General features: G+C 40.8%; 1 protein-coding gene across 2 annotated transcripts in view; it reads left to right on the top strand.

Moving 5' to 3' along the window:
- mtor (mechanistic target of rapamycin kinase) overlaps positions 1-19,426 on the top strand; it is a 98,519-nt gene that overhangs the window by 15,052 nt on the left and 64,041 nt on the right. For both annotated transcript variants that reach the window (XM_028581977.1, XM_028581978.1), the window contains 10 exons: positions 3,669-3,919; positions 4,053-4,139; positions 5,970-6,137; positions 9,436-9,548; positions 9,874-10,034; positions 10,512-10,606; positions 10,990-11,136; positions 11,705-11,847; positions 12,456-12,618; positions 13,878-14,023. In XM_028581977.1, the coding sequence (XP_028437778.1) occupies positions 3,669-3,919; positions 4,053-4,139; positions 5,970-6,137; positions 9,436-9,548; positions 9,874-10,034; positions 10,512-10,606; positions 10,990-11,136; positions 11,705-11,847; positions 12,456-12,618; positions 13,878-14,023 (1,474 nt within the window). The remainder of the gene's footprint in view (positions 1-3,668; positions 3,920-4,052; positions 4,140-5,969; positions 6,138-9,435; positions 9,549-9,873; positions 10,035-10,511; positions 10,607-10,989; positions 11,137-11,704; positions 11,848-12,455; positions 12,619-13,877; positions 14,024-19,426) is intronic.

Raw genomic sequence — 19,426 nt, 5'->3', positions numbered from 1 at the left:
ATGTGACAAAAGGGAACGAGGGATTTTCTAACCTCAGCAGTATCTCCTATGGAAAGATACATTCGTGATTACTTAGTTATACCAGGTTTCAAATCTGGATCATATTCTCTCCCAGCCTCAGGTTGTTTTAAAAGCAAGGGTATCTGGTCTTAAGCCGGGAGCCCGATCGGCTGCATTGTTCTTTACTTTTCACAATATAAAAGAAATAAAATTCTGATGCTTTTAGTCTTTTTTTTTTAGTCTTACCAGTAATGGTGTAAAAACAGTTTAGTTTATCCTGAGATTGGCACGTATGGAAAGGCCATGTTGTCACCAAAAACATTATGATTCCTCCACTGTTGACTGCCACAGAAACTCATGGTAATTCATGAGGTTCTGACGTGGTTTATTATGGTTGGAAAACTTTTTGAATGTAAGGTTTTTCATTTAAAGGCTGTCATCCTCTGGAGATCTTGAAAATTCATAACAATGACAATACAAATGGCCAATGCAGGTCTCCACTCGTTTGACCCAGTCATATGTCTCAGAATTTGAGCTTGGACAATATGATAATAGATTTACAAGTTTGTTCTCCGATTAAATGGACTGTGACTGGAATTGGAAGCTGTACATCTGTTGGCAGATTTGTCAGGGCCACTGTCTGAAGCACTAGCAATATTTGACAGCATGTATTTTGTTATGTGGGAGGTCATTGGCTAGGCCCATCGCCTCACCTGACAAACGAGGCCAATCACGTCACTACAGAATGTCAGGGTCATAAAAACTGACGAGATGGTGCATATTCCCTCTTAGTAAGTTGCTGTAATTGCATCTATTATTATGGCTAGGAAACAGATCAGCTTTTTTCCTACACAGCTGAGGCCTGAATTACTACAGTACTGCTGCCTCACAGCTACATCAATGCCTGTTTGTGGGTTGTAAAGATACAGATGTGTAGCCGTCTATCACCGTCATTAATCTAGACTTGGTGAAGGCCAAAATAATAAAAGATCCAAAGCTACCCTCTTTATCCTGCGTGTTCTGTGCCAATCTGTTTTGTCTACGGTCCAGAGTCTTCAGGGAGACAACTGGAGCAGCTGAAACTGTACTCCTGCAGAAGGCCAGTGAAACGCTGAATACCAGACGTCTGTATTCTCAGATGCCTTGTAAAACTCAATAGCTCTGTGTAAATAAATGGCCATGCTGACCCCATTTAAATTGCCTGTCACAAAACACATTAATAAAACTATTTATTAAAAAGATATATGCATTAGAAATGTTAAAATAGACCATTGTTGTTGCTTCTTTCTTTTTAAGAAATACATAAAATTGTGCTCTCTAATCCTGGGCACGACTGCCGAAACCTTCATGTGGCTCTTTAGATTCTCCTGCACTTAATGGTGATTCTCAAGTGGCTTCTTACAGATGGCAACATGAATATCCAAAATTTTACGGTAAAAGTGTGAATTACTGGGTGTTCAAACCAGAAATGGCACAGTTTGAAAGAAAAGCAAGGGGCAGCGTTGTTGTTGTGGAAGGCTTGTTTGAGTATATATCCATGTGTAAAGGTTTATCAGACTCAAATGCTCCACAGCTTTTTAAAATGTGTCATCTTATCTTCCGTTTTGACAATTGCGAGGCCATCAGAAGTATTAATCTTCATATGTTAACAATCAGGAATGTAAGCATGCAATGATGTTGCATTGTCTTGTGCCAATAATGGACCCAGCTTCTACGTTTTAGCTGGATGTCCTGCGATCTTTTGCCGAAGCCCTCTGGGTCAAGTTCCCCACTGTGCTCTGCGCAGCATTCTTATTTAATTAAAGGTATACTTTGCCGATTTTAATCCATCTTTGTGTGGGCAGTGTGTTAAGATGAACAGTGTTTTGCTTCCCTCCACGGCGCCAGTGCACAGAGCTCGGAGTAGCCGAGGTCTGCCGAGATCCGCTGGATGACGCGAAATGTGTTGTGTCCGAACCTCTGCTACGACCACGGAGGGAAGATACTACACGTTCATCTGCACACGCTTCCCTGACACAGAGCTGGAAAATCAGCAAAATATCTCTTTAATTCTTTCCACACAGTGCTTATCTGAACTCAGCTTTTGCCCTGTGATTAATGTGAATTTTATGTAGCATAGAGCAAACATGTTTGATCATGTATTCCTCTTTATCTTATTTGTAATGTGCATGCATATCCTATGCTTAGTGTAATTAAATTTGTAACTGTAACTGACCAAAACCTATATAACCGTCTGAACCCATATCATCATGCATTACTCATGATGCCAAAACAAGAATGAAAGTAGCCCAAAAGAGAAACCGTACTATGTTTATGTTGGCAAACAAAGTACTTTTTCCATAGTTGTTGTTGTTGTTGTTAGGGTTCAAACTAGAGTAAACACTACAGTGTGCCATCAACTACTGCAATTCAGCTTGGTTGTATTAAAAAGTAAAATGAAAATCCTTATTTGATTTGTGGTCCACTCCTGTAATACAGGTCAGTGCCAGAACTGACAAGCGGCCAGCTGCAACAAGCCAACAATATCAGCTCTCTTCTCCCATCAGCCTATTATTGTTGTCAAACTTTACAGCCAGCACCAGTAGTACTTTCAGCTGTATTTAGGGTGTGTATTTAGAAGGACAAGGTGTTGATTTGGATGGTAATGGGGGTGGGGGTTGAGATGCCATATATCACTGTTGATATACTCAGACTTAAGCCGCTTTCCGACTGGAGGGATTTTTGAAGTTCCTAGAACATAAAATTCCTAGAACCCTTTTTTTCTCGTGTTCTGACTGGACCAATTTGGGGATTTTTAAGTTGGCCGCAGTTCCTGTAACTCTTTCAGCTCCTACTTCAGGTCAGGGTCTTTTCGCTGTTCCCTTTTCAGCATAGGAACCTAGGTCAACGAGGGTCAGGTTTCCGGTACAGACAGACCAACAACGGGACAATTTTAATAGTTTTCGCCCTCTTATTCATTACTAAATTCACTTCTGACAACGTTTTAGGCGAGAAATTAACTGTTTAGATTTTCGAATATAGGCAGTCTTGCGAAAAAATTTTCGGAGTTGAGAAGTGGCATGAAGTGAGGCGACAGCTAGCAGGCGCCTGTCCCAGCTGCTAGCTCGTCGCTCGGACAGTCCTGCTCAGAGACCCCGCTGTAAGCTGGAAGTCTCTCAGACCGCTCTCGTAAATAAGAGGCTTTTATTTCGCCATTGAAGGTTCGTTTGTTTAAATATCACAATACATGTCCATCATAAGATTAACGGGAACCTGTGGTTAACTGTCTTTTCAGAGTTAAACTCCACAAGCATGCTCTGCGGGCTTGACAGCCTCGCCGACCAGACACACACACACCCACACACACATACACACGCACACACACACGCACGCACGAGGCGAGAGAGATACTGTTTCTCTTCGGGAGACTTGTTTAAATTATGACAAATATGCTATATACATTAGATTTAGTATTTAGTTCATACTTTTTTTGGTGTATTTTTGGATAGTTTTTGTCTGACTAATGGTCTCAGAGTGTCACGACAGCATAGCCTTCTTTGAAAAAAATTATTTAAAAACGACTTCTGGTTCTTTGCACACATCTTTCTTAAGAATGTGAGATGTTGTATGATTCATTTATAGCAAACATTTAGTTAAAACCTTTTCACCAATTTTCTTCTTCCTTACAGCGGACTACAGCACTAGTGAGATGCTAGTGAACATGGGCAACCTGCCCTTGGATGAGTTTTACCCTGCCGTGGCGATCGTCACTTTAATGCGCATCCTGAGAGACCCTTCACTCTCCAACCACCATACCATGGTGGTCCAGGCCGTCACCTTCATCTTTAAGTCTCTGGGCCTCAAGTGTGTCCAGTTCCTGCCCCAGGTCATGCCCACTTTCCTCAATGTCATCCGGGTCTGTGATGCCAGTATCCGAGAGGTAGGAAGCACTACAGAATAAGAGGGAAGAGGCTGTCTGGTTGATTTGTTATCTGTTTACCTCTGGTGGTCAGTTATTCGCAAAGAAAATCTCTTACTCTTTTTTTACTTTCTGTGCTCTTTTTGTTCTCCAGTTCCTCTTCCAGCAGATGGGAATGGTGGTGTGCTTTGTGAAGATCCACATCCGCCCTTACATGGATGACATCTTCACCCTCATCAGAGTGAGTAACACCCTGCCCCCCCTTATTTTCCTGTGACTCAGGCAAACAGCTGTAAACTCTTAATTGCACTCAGTTGTGCTCACCACTTCCCTTATTAGGAGTAATGTGTTCAGGGCCCCTGGATGAAGTCCGGCCCCATGTAAGTAAGTAAGTAAGTAAAGTTTATTTGTATAGCATCTTTCACAGATAAAAATCACAAAGTGCTTCACAACAAAATGTAATACAACAAATTTAAAGTACAAGAAAATGTAAATACAAATAGAAAACATAACAAACAACCATAAAAAACCTTTGACTAACTAAAAGCCTGCTTGAGTAGGAGAGTATTCAATTGCTTTTTAAAAGATTCGACAGAATTCATGTCACACAGCAGTTCACATCATGTGTGGTCTGGTACTTAATAGCGAGATTAAAGAGGCTGCGGGACAGGGAGAGTGAGAAAAAGTTATTTGGGTAATATTCTTTTTACTCTCCCTTTTATGAAGTTAAAATTACACTTTCTAACAGCAGATCAGCTCCTGTAGTCCAATTCAGAAAAATCTGGTGAGGACTCCTGACATTCACCCTTATCACATGATGTGGAGCAACTGCTAAAGCCATAGCCCTTGCACTTGCACAAACACACTTGTCTAGCACATAATCATAGCAAGGCACAACATATCATATGACTGTCCTTGTGTCGGAATCTTGGTAAGCCTGTTACCGGCACTTTTGCAATGGCGGTAACTCCTCCTGGAGAAAGTAATTGAGAGAACTGGACCACTGCGCCTCATGTCCCTCTGAGTTAATAAATGGCGAGTGAAACAAAGAATCTATTCATTTTTGCTCCAGCTCAGCTCCTGCATCCAGATGAGGGGGCTGGAATAGTCATTCAGGATGTACACTCACTTGCTCTCTAGTCAGCTGCCACAGGCAGGGAAAGCAGGAAGTTGGGGGCTGCTTGAGACCTCTGGTCAATGACAAAACACCTCTGCCAGATCTCACAGCTGAAGCCCATTGACTGTCTGACGTATTGCGTGACTTCAAGTCCTCCACCTTAACTCCAATTGCTATTATCTCTAATGTACGCAGTGGCCATGCCGAGATTTTCCAAAACTGTGTCATAAGCCACAAAGACGCGATGTCAGTCCCAGTTGACAGGAAATTGCCTCCATTGCTCAACATCTAGTATCACGACGCTCCTTCTCTGGCTCTGGCATGCGAAAGCTTTGTATTTCCAGAGGGAAGTCTGTCCAAACGTCCATCTCACACTCAGCTCATTGATGGAATTTTGACCCAATTCTTCAGACCCACAAAACATTATAGGAGAGCAAGGTGGATGAGGTAGAGCTTTGTACTTTGTGCTTTGGATGTACCCTCTGAATATTAAAATGTATTATTACTATATTATATTCAGAAATTGGCCTTTTCAGGAATTGAGGTCACTCTTACTTAGGACAAACGTACAACTTATGACAACAGTCACATCTGTCTGTTAGTTTAGGGATTATTAGTTTTGTGCATTTTTTTTAGATCACACTGTACATTTGAGGATAGTTTTGGCCATGGGTTTCTCTACAGTGTGACCTCCTAATATTATTTAATTGTTTTTGTTTAGTAAGGTAGTAAACTCATCAGGTAAGCGAGAATAATTATAATCGGAAATTCTGTAGTAGACATTTGCTTGATAGTATAACAATCCCTTGTATAGAGCTGTATAGTAGCAGAATGGGTTCTGCTGGTGTGCTAAATAAAGCAAGGATATTATTTTCTGAGTTTATCGGTTGTTGAATAAATAGTATATATGATGGTATTCTAATTCTTGCCAACATTGTATGCTCTGTCCTGTAGGAGTACTGGACACCAAACAACCCCATGCAGAACACCATCATCCTTCTGATCGAGCAGATTGTGGTGGCGCTGGGTGGAGAGTTCAAGCTCTACCTGCCTCAGCTTATCCCACACATGTTGCGTGTCTTCATGCACGACAACAGCACCGGGCGCAGTGTTACCATCAAGGTCAGTGCAATGTGGTGTAGTTCAAATGTCAAAATCACCAATGCTGCTGTGCGATTATAGGCCTACACCTGGCTAAAGTAGTGTATCTCATTATTTTTCATGAATTTAAAAGTACATGTGATAAAATGGTATACCAAAGGTACAACCACCAGAAGTCAATGAAAAGCTGCTGAATATAAGCTGCTGTAACTCCTAATAATGCTAAATAACAACTCATGCTAATATATTATTATTGTATAAGGTTTCTTTAGCAGTAACACATATTAAACACATTTAAGTAAAATATAATTTTCTTGTTTGTGATAAGATGAAAAAATAGAAATTACAGGTTGAGCCTTTAACTGGGACACATGGATAATTAACATGTCAGAATTACAGATCAAATACAAAATTCAAGGACTTTGAGAAAAAAACAAAACAGAAATCAATCCAGTAAGGCTGGAATTAAAATTGTGTTCATGGAGCCCTCAGCAGAGGCTTAGCAAAAAAAAGAAGAAGCTTGGAAACAGGTTAATGCTACCATGAATGCTTATGCAGCAATATGAGCAATAGCTGATATATAAAAAAAAAGAAGAAATTTAGTCATTTGAAAATGCGTGCAATGAAAACAGACCAAACAGCCTGGCATAGGCAGTGTCATCACTGAGTGCGTGTACTTTTCAATGATGCACTCCCTGCATATTGCATCATGTTCCAAGTCCTTGAGCAATGCATCATTTTCCATTTGTACAGTCATTTTTTTCCTTTAACATAATTTAACTGGTGGTCTCAGTTCAAAGAGTATGTTTAACTCTTACTTTCAAATTGGCATGGATGGCTATTATTCAGTCCTACCTAGATACATTTGGTAATGCTCTGAGAAAACCTATAGTAGCCTAAACATCTGTAATTTAAATGCTTGAGACTGTCAGTGTCAGCATGTTGTCATGCTTACTTTTTTACTCACTCCTCCTCTATTTGGTGGATCATATTTTAATATGCAGCTTTCCTTGTTGTCCACAAAGTGCTGTATGCAGTACAGAATTGATACATTCCACACTAGAACAGGTAAATAACCTAATGAGTCACAGTCAGATGAAGGTAAAAAAGGTATATATGGAATGATCTGAATCCTTCGTACCATTTGATAATCTGATCCAACTAATCAATCATCCGGTCATTCTATCACTCTGCCACTAATCACCAGTTTGTGGCAGTAATGCACCAAGAAATGTAGCAAAGCACGGAGCGGTAGTTTCATCACTCTGACATCTCTTCACTCAACGTGATGCTATATATAGGTCTATAGGTCCTGTGTGTGTATTTTGGGCCTACATGTATGTGTGTGTAACAACGGAAATAAAATAAAATTTTCAAAAGAGAGATTAATAAAGTTTTTTTTTTTCTTTTCGACAAAATTTGTGTTTGATTAACCACAATGTAACACATTTGTGGACTGCTGTTGTTAGCATGCTAGCTCCAGCAGTTTATTTTTACAACCTGACCCACACTATTTCCTGTTCCCCCTGCTTTTTGCCACACCACGTGAATACATTTCGTCGGATTGTGTGCTATAACAATTATCTAACCAAGACAAACCCTGTGCATGAGAAAGATGTATAGTAAAGAGGTAGGTGGGAATAGGTAGCTGTAATCGAGAGTAAAGAGTTAGTCTAGTACCCATAAGAGTTGACCGCTTTGCTCACTTTGACTCTGTACTCTGATTAATGGAGAAAAAGTTTTGTGTCATAAATCTGGTGGAGGAAGTGCAATAACTAGATTGAAAAGATCATATGTCAGATTTGACTTGTCATTTGAGTAGATAACTTAATTTTGCCAGCACTGCCTAGAGGAGTGTGTGTTTTAAAAGTAACCTCATCACTCCACACTATTTCAGAAGGCACAGGAGCTCAGTCCACAGTTGACTTATTGGGGTACTGTTTTCTGTTCGCGGTTTCCATCGATATCCATCAAGACCATTCAGGTCTAAGACATTCACTTACAATGCAGCAGTTCAAAGAGCATATACCTGTAGCTAACACACTCTCCTGTTTCAGCAGCTGCTGCCAGTAGTGGTCTGGGTTTTCCCTCAAACCTTAAATCATGGTTTGGGCACAGACCACAAAGACAGAATCATAAGAAGCACGGTCATCAAGTGCTCTCTCTCCTCTGGTGCTTCTCAGATTCTGCAGTATTAGATAACCCAGCAGCCCACAGTCTGGATAGTCCATAACTCAGGCCTGGTCTGGAGCCTAATCTTTAGCACTGGATGGGGGTCATGAAGTGGGGGAACTGGGAATCGGGTTACCCTCTAGTCCAAAGGAGAAGAAAAGAAAAACATACTCTCATCAGGAGCTGTTCTGTTCAGCCACTACCATCACCCCCAGCACACACACACGCACACTTGTACACCTCCACCATGGCTTCCTGCTGTCTCGCCGTGCACAGTTTAGACATGGGGGTGGAGGTGCGATGCCATGAAGTGGTCATGGTGTGTGTGTGTGTGTTGGGGGCTGGGGTGGGTTTGTTCACTGCAGCATACGTCATCCTTTAAGACCACCATCTATCCACGCACACTCCTCACACATGCTCCACACAACATGACGTGAACATGAGACGAAACTACAGAAGCCTTTGTCAAAAAAATAACCACACAGCTAATGTTACACACTTTATTTAAGATTTGTTGACAATTAGCTGGCTGGATGGAGGAGACACTGATAACATCCATTGAGCCCTGCAACGCTGATCCCTTTTATGAATTTAGAACTTTATAGTCGGACATGAATTCAGACATGAATCTTAATCTTTCTCTCATAGCTTCTTAAAGGTGGTTCTCATAACTTTCTTATTTGTTTTATGTGACCATATCTGTTTATTTATTTATAATTGTTTTGCGTTTTTCCCAAAGAGAAGCTTAAATGTGCTCTAAAGATCTCCAGTGGGAATCAAACCACAGACATTAAAATGACATAGTACTCATAGGATAGTATATGACATGCCCCACATGGTATGTTTCTGTGTGGAGTTTTTGAAATAGGCTATATTTGTAGCTCTATTCCACAGGATTATATTTTATGGTCTGTGGTGTGTAAATGCATAAATAAGATATTCGCTCATTCATTCACTCATAAGAATGCAAAAATGTTCCTGGAAGGCTAGCATGTGTGCCAGCACCTTCCTGAAATAAAACACCATCCGGCTTCTTTTGGGGGATTCCTGAAAAAGGCCATTTAGCCATAACAAGCTCATTAAAATCAACTGCTCATGTTAAGTGTTGCGGTATGCTGGACTGAGCAGCGTGTGCTCTCCTTTGCAGATGCTCAACGCCATCCAGCTGTTTGGTGCCAACCTAGATGACTACCTGCACTTGCTGCTGCCGCCCATCGTCAAACTGTTTGATGCCTCTGATGTGCCCCTGCAGGCCCGCAAGTCAGTACTCCACACGGCTGTCCCTGTGCTCGTAGTTTTGAATCTAGTTCAAATCCATTCTCACTGGATCTCACACAGCAGTGATTCTTTGTTGTATTATATCCTAAATCGATTTCGATTGTATATACACAAAATTATTTTACTATACTAGACCTATGATACCAAAAAGAAGAACAGGGTTCCACTGGTAGTATTAATTACAGCATACCATTGTTATGTGCACTTTTGAGTCATTTGGAGCAGGCCATGTCTCTCTGTCCTGCTAATGTTTAAGTGAAGCTGAGCGTTTTGTGTTAATCGCTTTTTTTCCCTCTGTTTGGCTCAGGGTTGCCTTGGAGACACTGGACCGGCTGACCGAGTCCCTGGACTTCACAGACTATGCTTCACGCATTATCCACCCGATTGTTCGGACACTTGACAGCACGCCTGAGCTTCGCTCCACCTCTATGGACACCCTGTCCTCGCTAGTCTTCCAGTTGGGAAAAAAAGGTAGCTATAGCTGTCCCCAGGGCTCCTTTTTAGATGTAGCTATTATTCAAAAGACTACTTCCAGCCTTCCTACTGCTGGCTTTACATGAACAGCATTTCGGTAACCGTCCACCCCCCACAGTCTTTATTACTTCCTGCCAGACTGCTGATGTCATTGGCCATTTGGTGGTGGGGGGGGGGTGTTTATGAGAGTGGATGAGGTCACGTTCACCCCTCCCTTTCCTCCCAAGTTTTCCCCTCCTTATACTTGACCCCTCCTATCGTTTGGGGCTCAACCTCAGAACCACCAGCCCACATGCAGCCTCGTCTGGCAACTAATGTGCAGGGGAAGCTTTTGATCTGATACTCATTGTGGTTAGAGACAAGTGCAGGATACTCTGTTATTTGGCTTCTGGTGTGGGGGAAAAAGGTAGCCAGGCAAAACCACATAAAGCACACATACACCTTTTTATTTCCCCTTTTCCCCTTATTTTCAGTACCAGATCTTCATCCCCATGGTGAACAAAGTGATGCTGAAGCATAGGATCAACCACCAGCGTTATGACATACTCATATGTCGCATTGTTAAGGTAAGTCCCCACAATTTATCCAGTGTTCTCAAAAACATATTAAAGCAATTGATACTATGCACATTTCCAAGATGTCTCCTAAATTCATTGTTCTTTGCCTCTTGGCCAGTCAGGCCCAAACATTATAACCCTCCATGACACAAAGTAACTGCACATGGTCAAGCAATAAATTACATAATCATAAATAAATGACTTGCTTATGTGCAATGCATCATAAGCAAGTCATTACCATGCTTATCAACAGTTATCCCTCAAGAAGGAAATGCACTTTTACAGTCATAAAGCATGTTTTGAGGCCTGACTCAACAGTTTGTCTGTGGGTGGCCTGTTGGTGCCCTGTGTGGGTGTGTGTGTGTGTATGTCTGTGTGTGAAAAAATTATAGGGCTATACTCTGGCTGAGGAGGAAGAGGACCCTCTAATCTTCCAACATCGCCATCTTCGTGGTAACCAAGGTGATGCTCTGGTCAGCGGGCCTGTAGAGGCGGGGCCTATGAAGAAGCTTCATGTCAGCACTACTGCACTTCAGAAGGTCAGAAAGGATAATTGATATTTTTACTTTTAAAAATGGGTTTTTGAGTTATACTGAAGTGAAAAGTAGCATACACAAGTCCAGTGTTGGTTTCACTGGCATGGTTGTTGACTGCACCTATTGTGATTGTGCACAGTAAACAGCCCATAGTTTACTTGTAGTGATGACATAAGGACCAACAGACCGGTAATGAATTGAAGATTAAACCTAAACAAATGAGCTGAGAAACACACTGAAGGCAGATGCTTATATTCGGGGCACACGGGGTCACTGAATATGAAAATGATGTGAATCATATGCTGTGGCTCATGGTTGAATACCCATGAGAGATTGACACGCAGACTGAAGCGTTGCACGGCGTTCTCCACCACCACCATCATCAAAGCACCAAATGAGGCAATATTTTGGAAGAACGCGAATGTGATGACCAGTAGCAAAAGATTTATGTGCGCATCTCAGCCAGGTCATCCCACACACATAACCTGTGACACTCCGATCTGGAGAAACTGTGTTGCTCCCACGTAGTTCCCAGCGACGTCTGAGATGGATGATTTCTTTCTCTTCGCAGGCTTGGGGTGCTGCCAGAAAGGTGTCCAAAGATGATTGGCTGGAGTGGCTGAGGCGCTTGAGTGTCGTGCTACTCAAGGAGTCGTCCTCCCCAGCTCTGCGATCATGCTGGTCACTAGCACAAACCTACATCCCTCTCGCCAGGTATACCACTTCTTTCGGGTCTACCTCCTCCCTCTATTCCTTATAGAGGGAGGAGGTAGACCTCCTCTATAAGGAACAGAGGGAGGAGAAAGTTTTTTCTTGTCATAGTTCTCAGTGTTCCACATCCATTATAACAGCTAAAAACATTCACATAATCGCCATATTAATGTAGAGACATAGAATGATAGAGCAAAGAATTTAAAACTCAGTCTTTCTGCTTCATACCTCTAGTATTAGTGTTAGTGGACAGCCACTGTTGAGCAAAGCAAAGCAAATGATTTTGTAGATCCACTCATCCATGCAGAGCTTCTCAGTTAGCAGCTTTAGCTTCTATAGTTTCCAGATATGACTGAATGTGTGTAATTGTAAATGTGAAGCAGATTGTTACTGGAAAATACTATAAATGCGCTGTGATCAAAGCTATAAAACAACATTGGACCTGGCTATACAGTGATCCTTTTTACAAGCTATAGAATAATTTAGCTTCTTATGGATTTGCTGGTCACCAAAATTCAGTTAAAGCCTGCTTTTGCAAAATATCATAAATATAATGTCACACATTGTGGTTATTTATTTTAATGTGTAAATGCTGTGTCTGTGGTCCACAGGGACCTGTTCAACGCAGCCTTCCTGTCTTGTTGGTCTGAGCTGAGTGAGGACCAGCAGGATGAGCTCATCCGCAGCATTGAATTAGCTCTCACCTCCCAGGACATCGCTGAGGTCACACAGACTCTGCTCAACCTGGCAGAGTTCATGGAGCACAGTGACAAGGTTAGCATTGAACTGCAGCAGCTACATTAACTACATGATCACTGTAATACAATTTACACTGAAGGATTGCGCATGTCATGTTTTTATTTATTGCAGGTCTATTTTAGTAGAATTTTCTAAATTCAAAGTTTGATATTAGGTAGTGCATTTTGAAGGCGTGATAAATAAAGCTTTTCCTGCCTCCATAGAGTTTAATCCCAAACCACCCATCATAAAGGATTAGATGTTATTCATTACTACCAATGACTCAACTATAACTTGCCCATTTTTTGAGCTTTTTATATACAAACTGTCCAGCCCCTTTGTGGAACAAAAAGAACATGCTATTTGGATGTCCATGACATTACATGCATAACATGATGTTGAAATAACATTTGAAATCAGGCTGTACTTTCATGGGTCTCCAGCTGGCAATGCAGCAGCATTCAAATCTCATTTGTTTTAATCTTGTCTTTGTGGAATCAACAATGACGGTTTACTTGGATCTGTTAATTTTATGCCTTTCTTCATCATCAACATATCTTTACACTAAGTTGTGCATGAATGTATTCAGTGTTTTTAAATTTATGTATCTGCTTGAAAATTCAAATGGTGAACCAGATGCAAAACAGAGTTCATGACCGCGAATAACAGAACCTGCATATAGGTGCGTAAATGTATCAATGCAAAAACAAGAGAAACCACCCAAGTCTCCTCATTTGCCCACATTATACTTATCAACAGTAACATTAATAGTCACAATAAGAGAGCGGATCAGAAAACATTACAACGTGGCTGTTATCATTGTGATAAAAATCCAAACAGGAACTGTTCTGAAGGAGATAACACTTACCACAGATACCACAGCAATATTTTTTCCACCGGTATTGTAAGACTACTAAAACGTTAACAGAGAAAGCCTTTCAGGATGGCACTTTCCCCCTAGTGAACTGTTTGATCACACATGTTGAGCTAATTAGTGATGGTACTGTTCCGTTGAGGGCAGAGACCGTCATGGCTGGGTCACAATAAAGCACTTCAGCAGGGTGACCCCTGCTGTGAGGCTGCAGTAGAAACACATACAAAGTGTTGTATTCCGGGTCAGTGGAAAGAAGGGCTTAAGACATTTTCTGTAGGCTACCAGACATCCCTTTTTTACGGTAACTCAATTGCCACACCAAACCACCTTATTTCAGTGCTTCACAGTAATTGCGTTATAGTGTACCTTAAATATTACTATTACAAATTGGTTATTTTATTCAATTTGTTTCCTTTTGCAGGGACCTCTGCCCCTCAGAGACGATAATGGCATCGTGCTGCTTGGCGAGAGAGCTGCCAAATGTCGCGCCTACGCCAAAGCTTTGCACTACAAAGAGCTGGAGTTTCAGAAAGGTCCTTCTCCTCTCATCCTGGAGGCTCTTATCAGGTAGGTGGTCTGCAAACTTTTAGTATGAGAAAAAAAACATGTCCTTTATAAACTGTGAGAAGTTGAACTTAGTCTTTCTTCATTACAGTATTTGACTGAAAACAGTAACACAATTTTCCTTTACATGAACAGGGAAAATAACTGTATTTAATAGTCCACCTAACTTACTGTATGATTGTGTAATTTCTCCTTTGGTCCCACTTTAATAGTTTTTTTTAAATTTAGAGTCAAATGAATATGTAGCTTCTTTCAAAGCTGTATGTAGCTTTTAACTTTGAATAAATATTTAACTTTGAAGGTAATTATTAACTTTGAGATCATAACATAATTCAGTGTTTTTAATTCAGAGGTCTGCTCCTGTTAGTGTGGATTCATCCTCGTCACAAAAACTAGGCTTGACAGGTGCCTCTGTGATAGAGTTATTGCATTAGAAGTTATTGCTTAAAGACAAACAAACTATTCTCTCAAAGTCAATTTTTATTTCAATAAATACACACAAATTTATACTACACATAATCCTCCCATAAGCCTTTGATATCTTCTGTCATCTTTTCCATCCTCTTTTCTCATCCTTCTTTATTTCTATGCCTTTGGCATGGCATGGAGAAATCTGTTTTCCAGGCATCTAATTGGACGCTTGCCTCCTTTTCATCTATGAGTGTCTGGACTTGTGTTTCTCAGGGGCCTGTTTTCAATTTCTCAGGAGTCTTGATGATGAATGATGGGAGCCAGCACTCTGGTGGTTTCAATATCCCCATCTGGTTCTCACCTCTCCAGGATTTCCCATAAAAGATCTAGAGACTGGTGTGCAAAAAGCACCACGTAAACCTGGATCTACTGAGTTGTTGCTGTATTTAAAAAAAAAAAAAAAAAAAAAAAAAAAAAAAAAGAGGCATTCTCACTGCTACTTTATTACCTGATGAGTCATGGTGTTTGTAGATGAGTTTTGCGATGATTTCAGGAATTGTATGCTCTTATATGGAACTTCAGTTGAAATTCAGGGTATTCAGTCTGAATTGGTGACATTCTCATAATAGTACATATTTTCTAACTGTAGCTTCTGAATGATGTGTGAGGGATTTTAAGAAAATCTAAATATTTAGTCTGTGGTTCGACTATATTCTCAGGCACCAAAGTTTTGGAAAGAGCCAGGAAAATGGTCACATTTTCCCTATTTTTTTACCAACAACAGAGGAACATTGTTAATTGAGCATGCGGCCTATGGTGTTGATGGTACATCATGCAGTGTCATTAAATTGACTTGGATTGGCCATTTGTTTCTGTTTTTATTAAATTTAGTTGAATTTGACACTGGTAGAAGGAATTTGAAATTAAGTTAGTACAGTGTGTGTATGTTCAGATGTATAGAAGGTTGCAAACTGTTAAGCAAAATCTAATCTTAAACTAGTCATCCAGAGTGGCTAAGTGTGCATTATTTTACTCAACTGCTCAAATATACTTGAAGTGCTCATATTATGCAATATTATGCATTATTGTGCACGTTATAGGTTTACAAAGTGAAAAAGCCCAAACTCCACCCCAAAGGGACTTACCATCTCCAACAGAAAACACTGTTCACAACCTGCTCCAAACAGCTCTACTGTAGTCCAGCCTTTACTTCCGTGATGAACGTGCGTCACTTTGTTACGCACGTTATAATGCTTGCCTAGCTGCTAGCGTGGCACGCCCTCATACTCTGCAACTGACTAGCTAGCAGTACTTACTGTGCATATGCGACTCTCAACAAAGATGGAACAGAAGTGAGATGCCTCACTCTGTAGCTAAAACAGAGAGCTCAACACACAGGGTGAAAAGAGGAGCTGAGGCAATGTGCAGTACAAAGTAACAAATATATGGTGTTTTCTGAAAATTAAACCACGTAAACCTATTCTGGTACAACTTCTAAATACAATTATGAACGTGAAAATGAGCATAATATGAGCACTTTAATGTATGAGTGGAAAGGAGTGGACACACTAACAGGAACGCTGGTACAAGGTAATGCAGTCCTGTAGCCACGCAATGTACTACCTTTGTGAACCTTAAGATGTTCTACTTAGATTTTATATATATATATATATATATATATATATATATATATATATATATATATATATATATATATATATATATATATATATACAGTGGGGGAAATAAGTATTTGACCCCTTGCGGATTTTGCAGGTTTGCCCACTTACAAAGAATGCAAAAATCTACAATTTTAATCATATGTACATTCTAACAGTGAAAGACAGAATCCCAAAGAAAATTCCAGAAAATCACATCATATGAATTTATTAAAATTGATAACCATCTGATGAGGAAAAACAAGTATTTGACCCCCTGGACAAACAGCAAGTATTCTGGCTCCTACAAGCCAGTTAGTCTTTCTTTAAGACACAGTCCCAATCCGAACCAATTATCTACATCAAATATACCTGCCTCACCTCGTTACCTGTATAAAAGACACCTGTGAACACCCAAACAACCAGCATCCAACATCACTACCATGGGCAAGACCAAAGAGCTTTCTACGGACATCAGGGACAAGATTGTTGATCTGCACAAGGCTGGGATGGGCTACAAGAGAATCGGAAAGCAACTTGAGAGAAAAGATAAACTGTCGGTGCAGTTATCAGGAAATGGAAGAAGCACCACACCACCGCCAACCTCCCTCGGTCTGGGCCTCCACACAAGATCTTGCCTCGTGGGGTGTCCCTGATCATGCGAACGGTGAGGAATCATCCCAAAACCACAAGGGGGGAACTGATGAATCAACTGAAGGCAGCTGGGACCACAGTTACAAAAGAAACGGTTGGTAACACACTACGCCGTCATGGATTGAAATCCTGCAGCGCACGCAAGGTCCCCCTGCTCAAGAAGAAACATGTACAGGCCCGCATGAAGTTCGCCATTCACCACCTGGACGACTCAGAAGAGGCCTGGAAGAAGGTGATGTGGTCAGATGAGACCAAAATAGAACTTTTTGGCCTCAACTCAACTCGTCGTGTTTGGAGGGCAAAGAACACCGAGTACAACCCAAAGAACACCATCCCCACCGTCAAGCATGGTGGTGGCAACATCATGCTTTGGGGATGTTTTTCAGCCAAGGGGACGGGACAACTCCATCGTATTGAGGGGAGGATGGACGGGGCCATGTATCGTGGAATTCTGGACTGACATCTCCTTCCCTCAGTGAGAGAGCTGAAGATGGGTCGAGGATGGGTGTTTCAGCACGACAACGACCCTAAGCACATCACCAAAGCAACAAAAGAGTGGCTGAAGAAGAAGCACATCAAGGTTCTGGAGTGGCCTAGCCAGTCTCCAGACCTGAATCTGATTGAAAATCTTTGGAGGAGCTTAAAATTGAGTTGCCAGGCGACAACCTCGGAACCTGAATGATTTGGAGGCTGTCTGCAGGGAGGTGGGCCGACATCCCTGCCGAAATGTGCACAAACTTTGTCACCAACTATAAAAACCGTTTGACATCTGTGCTGGCCAATAATGGCTTTTCTACAAAATATTAACATGTTGTTTGTCCAGGGGGTCAAATACTTGTTTTTCCTCATCAGATGGTTATCAATTTTAATAAATTCATATGATGTGATTTTCTGGATTTTTCTTTGGGATTCTGTCTTTCACTGTTAGAATGTACATATGATTAAAATTGTAGATTTTTGCATTCTTTGTAAGTGGGCAAACCTGCAAAATCAGCAAGGGGTCAAATACTTATTTCCCCCACTGTATATATATATATATATATATACACACACACACACACACACACACACACACACACAATATAATGCAATCCATATAGTTAAATAGTTTCTATGATTCTTTGGGTTTAACATCTGCTGAAAGAGGAGCCCAGAGGTCACATTCACCTTTACACAATATATTTATTAGGGGTTCAGCTATTGATTATTGTAGTAATCGAGTATTCTACTGATTATTACATTAATCCAGTAATCGGATAAAAAATATACTTTTGCTTTATAGTAAATAGCAATAATAAATTTACAAAAGAAAGGTTTCATTTTTAGCCCAAATGTAAATCTTTTTCTTCCCCCTTCCCCTTCATGCCTCTGGGTCTTAACACTGCATACACAAAAAAGCTGTCACAAAGCCCAGGTTAATGTGATGGTACAAAGCTAACAGCAGGGCTATTTAACTATATTGTTTAGGAGGACACATTTTCAGAAGGCTGATCTGAGTGAAGTTTAGAAAGGATGAAGACTGAATGAATTAAGACGGCATGGTCCGGTGACGTCATTCACGTGCATATTAAGTAGCCATGTGCAGGACGCGCTGGTAAAGATAGAGGGGGCTGCTTTGTCTCCGCCAGCAGTTTACCAACAGCTTTCGTTTTAGCTTGTTTTCAAAACATTTGCTATTTGCAGACTAGCGTGCTGTAGTAAAACACTGGACCAGAGACTGCATGCAGATGTTAATGTTACCTTGTGTAACTTGTCCGCTCCGTGACACACTGTACAGATTTTAAATTTTTTTTGTAGCATAAAATGATCCCAAACTTTCAGTTGTTTTTGCTACATGTCTCTTCTCTTAGCCCCTCACTATTGTCGCTCACTATCTTCATTTTGTAATCCCGCCGTCAGTCTCAGCAGCGTCAACCCGTTGTGCGACAGTATTAATCATCTGTGCGGAAACATAGCGGTATACAATGTTAATTACATTGTTTAAACAAAGCTTTGAGGCGTAGAATTTTGCATCAACGATTTTCAGTAATCAAATTATTCGAGTTACTCAAGGAATCGTTTCAGCCCTAATATTTATTGAATAATAACTTTTGGCAGCCCTATTCACTAAAGTTTAACTCTTTAGAAAACGTACCAAAAAAAGTATAAATTACTTTTGTATTAGTTGGATTTCTTAAGTAAAGCTTGTTAGTCATTAGAATTGTGTTGTACCGTCAATAGTAACTGACCTCTTATAGATGCAGTTGAACCATCCACTGCTTTTCTAGGTCTGCTTTTGTTGTTGGATATAGAAAGACCTGGTCATCTTATCACCATCCAAAGGTCCCCTTTGGGTGTCCTTCATTCCACCGTGGTCATCTTTTCTAAAGGACAGGGATACATGTCCAGCTTTTATTAGATTTTTACTCTGACTAAATGTGTCACCTTGTAAAAGGAAGAGAATTTCACTAAGCCTACCACTGAGCCTGTATAGGCAGTGGTCCCTGTCTGTAGGTATTTGAATGCTCAAAGGAATTCTTTGTTGGTTCAAAGAGTAGCAAAACGGTGTTATTGTTTTCAAGGTAGTCAACCTAGAGGCATTTAAGTTGACGGGCAGAATAGAGTGTGTGTGGTCTTCATTCCTGCATTTGGCTTATGTGCCCTGGGACCTTTGGCCAAGATGTCCGTAGATGACCCAAGAGTC

Source organism: Perca flavescens, chromosome 7 (genome assembly GCF_004354835.1).
Source record: "Perca flavescens isolate YP-PL-M2 chromosome 7, PFLA_1.0, whole genome shotgun sequence".
Classification (NCBI taxonomy): domain Eukaryota; kingdom Metazoa; phylum Chordata; class Actinopteri; order Perciformes; family Percidae; genus Perca; species Perca flavescens.
This window is presented reverse-complemented; position numbering and strand designations above follow the sequence as displayed.